General features: G+C 33.1%; 1 protein-coding gene across 1 annotated transcript; it reads right to left on the bottom strand.

Moving 5' to 3' along the window:
* Nucleotides 1–4408: 4408 nt before the first annotated feature.
* LOC110730959 (serpin-Z2A-like) lies at nucleotides 4409–7715 on the bottom strand. The gene is made up of 3 exons (XM_021910803.1): nucleotides 7343–7715; nucleotides 5883–6368; nucleotides 4409–5731 (listed from the first exon to the last, which is right to left on the bottom strand). Exons 1-3 carry the CDS (start codon nucleotides 7481–7483, stop codon nucleotides 4931–4933), a joined length of 1428 nt encoding a protein of 475 aa, XP_021766495.1. The 5' UTR covers nucleotides 7484–7715; the 3' UTR covers nucleotides 4409–4930.
* Between the last annotated feature and the right edge of the window lie 207 nt (nucleotides 7716–7922).

Below are 7922 nucleotides of genomic sequence, written 5' to 3'. Positions count from 1 at the left end.
ATGGTTGTGAATTTGCCTAAAAATTCATGTCGTCGTTCATGCCACTTTGTTTTTCAACGAATATTGTAATATTACAGCCTTTTTATGAAAAAAATGTAAATATATATATATATATATTTAAGTGTTTATATATCAATTTAAGTGAAAAAATGCAAAAAAAAAAAAAAAATTTATATTTTTTTTCCATTATTGGCACCGATTTTGAACAGGAACCGGTGCCAATAACCCCTTTAAAAAAGCGGGAAGTGTTAACCGGTGGCAAAAATATATTGCCGCCGATTTTGAACCAGTGGCTTTTTATACAAGTATTTCCACCCCCCCAAAGGCCCAGCGGTTCAAAACCGGTGGCATAGGGGGGTTTTGAACCGGTGGGGAATTGCAATTTTCTACTATTTACATTATTAACTGAGAATAAAGATTTACTCTTGTTAAAAGCAAAATAAATAAATAAATAAAGGTTCGCCAAATTATATTTGGTAATGTTTAATTGTAATCTAGTTGTAATTCCGCACGCGTTGCGAGCGGTTTCTCAAGTTATTGGTAATGTTTGTAAAATGTTAGGCCGTGATTGTTTGTTTTGTTTGTTATGATTAAGAGATCATGTTAGATATAATTTTCGGTTGTGGTATGTATGATATACATAAAAGGTTACAATTTTTTACTATAGAAATATGTGGGTTATTTGTACTAATGTATGACTTAATTAAAGTCATAACAAAGTATTAATAGTATTATGTGAATGTTTTATGTAGTGAAAGTGATTGTAAGGCAGATCATGTTTTTCCTTCATTTATGTAAAGCTTATAGTGACACAATTTTAGTTGATTTTTGTGAGGATTTATAAAGCACATTACATAAGACATGTCAAATAACTTTGCTAAAAAATCAGAGATCCTAAAAAGGGAGACAAAGAGCCCTCAATCTTCATAGGAACAACCAAATGATTAAACCTTAAGGAAGTGTGTACCAAGTGATCAAAGGAGAGAGTAAGCAACACCATAATTGAAAGGTGGAGCAGAATAATGAAAAATGGGGGAAAAGAGGTATTCAAACTAAATTAACAATTGCAATATACATGAATGATGATTAAAGATACTAATGAACAAACATTGGAACTCTTGCTGGTGGGTGTAGCTCCACAAAGGCTAATGGTAATACAAATTCTGGTGGATAGGGAACGGGTAAAGCTAATGTGAAAGGTAATTCCATCTGTTTTAGGGCGTAAAAGGGAAAAAGCTCGCAAGTATCTGCTTCGGAACATTCAAACAATAGTGACGAACTAAATATGAGGCCACGAGGGAACACTTAAATCTTCATTCAAGCTTCCCATCTTTCCTTGTTGATCTCTACACATAAAGCAAGAATCATCCAAATAAAAAAGTCACAAAACAGCAAAATAGAAGCAAATAAGCAAAACCCACATCATAAATCCGGGGGAAAAAACTCCAAAATAGGCACTAACATTCGGACACGAATATATCAACAAAAATATGATAAAATTCACCCTTTCTCTCATTAATTTGTTCTTCCCGAGCAAATAACTCTCATTACCTTCAATTCTCAATTTAATAACATCAATTTCTTGCAAGCTAATGATTAGCAACTTCTGCTTACCCCAACTAAGAATACATTCATGAGTTGTCATTTGTAACAGATAAAAACAAAGAGAGCATACAAAGCATAGACTCAGCAATGAGATGAAAAATATAGCCCAGAGTTACTTATTCAGCCCCTAAAAGTCAATCATATTATAAACATGCACCCACACAATTCAATCAAAATTTAAGTAGTAAATTGTAGTTAATAGTCTGTATAACTGAAGACACTTGAACAAAATTCTTGCGCAACAGTTCCAAGCTTTGATCCAGCAAATCACACAGATTATTTTGATAAATCAAGCTCCAGGTGAGCGCACTACAATCAAAGAAGAACAACAGGGGAAAATCAGAAAAAGTCAGTCATGTGGAATCAACATTTGATAATTTGATAAGAAAGCAGAACAAAACTAAAAAGAATAAAGGAAAACATGCACATAGAATAAACCTCGCAATCAATTGATAACTATAGAAGCAATGTACAACTATAAAGTATCAAAAGAATTAAGTTCAAATTAAAATTTCCATCTAAATCACAACCCCAAGCTATAATGGCAAAGTCACATGATATTGTACTGCAAATAAATGAACAATCAAAGAAAACTGAAAAGTAACAAAGTGATTCCACTTATCTAAAAATACACTTAAAGCAAATCATGACCTAAGGGATATTAAACAAAGTTGTAGACACAATTACAATCAACTCATTACATAAAAAGAATAATGATAAACCGTAAGTTTAAACCTTAAAATTAAGATTAAAGCAAAGCCTAAAATTGATTTCTTTTTTTGACGAGAAAAAAAAAATCAATTTTAGGCTTTGCTTTAATCTTAATTTTGAGGTTTAAACTTTGGAATATTGATCTTTGGAATATTACCGCAAACCTAACACGTTATAAGACAAAATTTGACAAATAGAAACCATAGCTCAGAGTGGTACAATTAAGGCTTAGTTATCAATGAAAATCACCTTAATTGCAACCTGAAGTCAACAAACAACCTAAGCTAATTCTTACTCAAGTTTAGCCATTGTTATAAGTTTCATATTGGAGACATAATCTGTAGATATATTGTAACTCTTTGCTCTTCATGCATCCTAAAATACAAAGTAAACCAAACAACCAAACACTCACGCAATAAAGTAGCAGTCTTACTAATCCCAACCTCATAACTTCACAATAAAATTCTCTAAATAAGACAACCCATCTTTAGTCAAGCTTCCTAGCTGCAGCCAGTTAGCCAACCCAATCAAACCCGACCTATAGTAGAAGTAATACTGTGACATCAGAATGGGGCGTAAACATCTCCTTGTCTCCTAACAGCAAACTCTAAAAAAAGGGAAAAAAAAAAAAAAAAAAAAAAAAAAAAAAAAAAAAAAACAATCAGAAACCATTGATCCTATTACACCCTAAACCCAAAAAATCTAAATTCTCACTTTAAAAAGGGAAAAAAAAAATCAATAGGGAAGGATGGAGAAAGGGGAAGAAGGGAGATGAAAGAGATTGAAATTGGGAAAGAAAAGAGATGAGAAACTTACAGAACCATGCAGAGAAGAATTTCAGCAACATAAAGCAGTTTGAATGTAAGAGCTACCTTTCTGCAAAGTTGTGAGCTCTAACTTTAGCACCCAGCAATATGTTATCACTCTCTGCCTATTCTCTGGAACAGAATATATCAACCAGACAACCACAATTAATACGCTTTCAGATAATTAACTAAGATAACACCTACCTTTGCAAATGTAATCAAAGGTACTTTGCTAGTGACATTTGCAGCATTGCTTTCTACCCAGACCTCCAGCACTACCAACACCAATATGGGCATCGACATTGATCTTAATAGACCCAGCTTGAGGGCAGTGCCACTTGGAAACAACAGCAGGTTTATGGTAGCTCAAAGGTTTGAAAACCTTGCTCGCATATGAGAAATATTCCTGCACCATTCTTATATAGCCGTCAGCAACCACACGCACATCAGTACGAATGTTCTCATGCACCCTTCGGTTTCTGCAGAACCAAACAGCCCAAGCAATAGTCATTATTCTTCTGAGCACACTTCTGTCAACCCTGTTGTCCATCCAAAGCACTGAAAGCAGCCACTCAGTAAAATTTGTTTGTCTCAGAGAGTCTGTAATAATTTCAGACAGATCATACTTCACCCAAACATGCTGTACCTCCAGGCAATCAAAGAGGGTGTGGGCAATTGACTCCACCTCAGTCCCACAGCCCCCCATATGTATCATCCTGAGCAATGTGGCGCCTGAATAGTTCTTGCTTGACAGCCATGCTACCTTTACAAGCCTTAACAAGCCTTGATATAACTAGCTAATCGTAAAGTATTTGTTTACCCTGGAATTTCATTAGTTTAGGCAAATACGGAATAACAGCTAAAATAATATTTCCTGCTTCGTATCAATATTTTAGAAAGATAATATAAAATTTGCAGCTATTAGATAATAATAATAATAATAATAATAATAATAATAATAATAATAATAATAATAATAATAATAATAATAATAATAATAATAATAATAATAATAATAATAATAATAATAATAATAATAATAATAATAATAATAATAATAATAATAATAATAATAATAATAATAATAATAATAATAATAATAATAATAATAATAATAATAATAATAATAATAATAATAATAATAATAATAATAATAATAATAATAATAATAATAATAATAATAATAATAATAATAATAATAATAATAATAATAATAATAATAATAAAAGAAGATCTGCTCATTCAATCAGATAAATGGAAATTAAATCTAATATAGTATACTTGATACTATTATACGAACTAGCTAATCATAAAGTATTGATAGTATGTGGTAGATGTAAGGTAATAGACATATATGACTTGACTATTTGCATGCAAGTTTTTTTTTTTTTTTTTTTTTTTTTTTCCGGTTGTTGTTGTTGTTGGTGGTACTACTACAAGGAGTTTCCCAAGGCTTCATCCCAAGACCTTGGTTAAGGAGCAAGAGGCCCTTAACCACTCATGCTAACATCAGTTGGTTGCATGCAAGTCAATTTAAACAGAGAACTGCACCATTATATAAATGAATCATAAATCAGAATCGAATAGAGTAAAACTTCAATGGAAAGAATTAAGATGCTGGCACAAAATTGAATGCTAAATCAGCTATGTATATTGACTGAATGAACCATATGATAGACAGAACATATATGTATACCTCTAATTGAAATTTGTAAAAATTTGACAAAATTTCCCTTATATATGTACTGTACTTAAGATTTGATTTGATCTGGTCTTACTGTATCAGTTGATCAAGCTAAAAGACTAGTCTACAAATCAGTACTCAGCACAGTACCAACAGAAACAACAGCACCAGAGAAATCATCCTGAGTCATGAAAAGAAAGGGATTATCAGCCACAAATTTCTGCTCTGAAGGTGTTGTTGCTGGAAAACGATGTGCAGGGCCATTGAGAGTTGTGTAAGTCACAACAGAAAAAGATGTTCCCCTCGCATTAGTTTCAATTCGAGTCTTCTGGGTAACATCTGTGACATACAATAGTTCCGAAAGAGGAGAGTCAATAAACCTTATGAGCTCATTCTTGCCTGCCTGAAATGGTAATGTCAAGCCTAAATGTTGCATTTTACTTGACAATGACATCTCACTTTCAATGTTGAAAGTTGGGAATGAAAAATCTGAGATTTCCTTTTTATGTCTATTGACCTTCTTCTGGAAATCTTTTGTGCCCATTTTCATTTCTTCTAAGAATTGTGAGAGGCTTATCTTTCTTCTTCCAACAAGAGATCTCCCATTGGAAAGGTCAGTTTTCTCCGATGGAACAAGGATGTAAATTGAGAAGCTTCGAGGATCTTGTTCTGCTATCTTTTTGCCTCCTTTTATTGGCATTCTAAGAACCTCAGAACCCTCAAACTCTCCACAATAATACAGTGAGCGTTGCGCTCCTGAAGGATCCATTAATGTTTCATCTGAATTCTCCAACTCAAAGTGTAATGCATTCGCCAAAATCACAATCGTGTCATTGTAGTACAAGGTTTCTGGCAGAATAGTTTCGACCATCCCTTCAGTTTTTGTCCTGCTCCATGAGTTGACTTCTTCCTTCGCTTCTTCAGCCTTCAAAACACAGGTGCAGTAACATTAATCAGGAATTCAGCATTCCATATGAGTGCAATTCATACATTTACAATATAATTTACTAGAACCAAGTATTAAGATGAGTAAATGTGTGCATTGGAGACTGAAACAGAAAGTTTGGTATGCGTACATTGTACAACAAATCAACACTCTTAACATCAGCATCATGGACATTTTCAAGCAGCTCCTTATATGACTGAATTAGTGGACATTGTTGGTCAACCCAAACGCTATTACTGAACGAGATACTAAGCCCATCTCCACCCTTGAATGGCCTTACAACATCAAGGAGCTTCATGGAAGACTTGTTCAATTCCTTCTCTTTCAAACAAAACAAATCAACAAATTGATCACGGGTTAGTCCTGTGAATCCTGGAATTAGCATGTTTAAAACAGCACTTGTCGAGACAGGAGAGCAGAAAAGGTTCTCTTGAGGTGTCTTATTTGAGCCATCTAGCAAGATGTGCCTTGCTACATTGAAACTGAAATTTTTTTTGCAGTTCTTGCTCGAATCTTTAGGAGATATGCTAGGCAAGTCGACAGTGAAGTTGCATTTGCTATGTTTGGTGTAATAGAGCTCCTGCTGCTGCCAAACTGAACGCGTAGCAAATGTCCCCTGCAGTATTTGGTAACATGATGAACATCTAGAATCTAGAAAAGCCATAGACAATGCAACAAGTTTATGCAACGAGTTTAGAGCCCTGCACATTAACCATATAGCCAATGCATTCGCCAGCCATTGAAATAAAAGCCATTTCTACCACCATTCATCCATAGAAAAAGATAAGATTAATAATTCTCATGACCGAATTATATGGTTATGTCAAAGACGGCGCCATGGCCTTAGATTACTCCAACTACTCAACTAGTATCATGAAAGGGAAACTGTCTTTTTTTTCTTGTCAATCTAGAAACAAAAGAATTGAAATGGCAAATTATAACTATAGTACTGGATTAATTTATTGTAAACCACTTATGCTCATTAACCATGAACTTAGAGCTCAGTCAAATATGTTTCTGCTATAATCTGTTATGATCGAATCCATCTACAAAGAATATTATTGGGAATGTGTCATTTGACATTTAAGCCATAACTCTTCCAACAGTATATACATATGACTAATCGACTATGTATGTTACTCGAACTCGTATACCCATATTTAACACGGGTATGTGTCCAAGTGTTTGACTCAAGTAATTTTTGAAGATTTTTCTAGATACCCACATAATTTACAGAATCTTAGCTAAAAAAACAACAATTCCAAGTCACATTATGTAATCACTGTTAATTTATTAATACCAAGTTCATCCGAAAGAAGCAACAAATTCCCATAATTCAAGATTGCATATAAAATTCAAGAGGACTCAACAAATACTCTGCTTATCATAATTTCATCATGCATTATAAAACCCAGAAAATTGATCACATTACTAACAATATTCATACTAAAATCAAGTGCATTAAAAAAATTTATCAAAATTAATGATTCCTTATCTATACATTATGAAAGAAATAACGCTCATCAAAGTCTGACCTCGAAACAATAATACAACAAATATCATTAGATTTAAGTAGAAAGAAAGGCTTACATAAAACTTGGCATTGTAATTATTTCTGAAAATTTCGCTTGAATTTCGGAGAAGAGATAAAAGAGGAGAAGTGCTCAAAACTCTTGCAAAAGACAGAATCATTCTTGAGGAAGTTGTTCGAGAAAGTGCTAATTGCTGCATAATTGGGTTGAGTTCGCTTAATTATTTCAAGGTTTTCTTCTTCCCCAATCCACTTTGTGTTCCTATATTTTTTGCTCTCTCTCCTTCTAATTCGGTGGAAATTTTTTTAATTTTTAATTTTTACTAAATTTCAATCTATCACGAGTTATTGAAATTTAACATCAATTTTTTATTTGGATGTTTTTGGGCCCCTAAGGTGCGTTTGAAATTTGTTGAATTGAACTGAATTAAACTGAAATTTGCTGATTGAAACTGAGGTCTATTCACATTTACTTAATTTCAGTTCAGCTCCAATCAGTTCAGTTCAGCTCTTAATTTCCCTCTCACATTAAATATTCATTTAAGCTCAATTCAGATCAGATCAGTTCAGTTCAGCTCACTTCAGTAAATGTGAACATACCCTAAATTGAATTAAACTAAGATATAGTGTACAAAAGAA

This window comes from Chenopodium quinoa, unplaced genomic scaffold (assembly GCF_001683475.1).
Source record: "Chenopodium quinoa cultivar QQ74 unplaced genomic scaffold, ASM168347v1, whole genome shotgun sequence".
Taxonomy (NCBI): Eukaryota; Viridiplantae; Streptophyta; class Magnoliopsida; order Caryophyllales; family Amaranthaceae; genus Chenopodium; species Chenopodium quinoa.
Note: the sequence above shows the minus strand (reverse complement) of the source record. Positions and strands in the feature narration are given on the sequence as shown.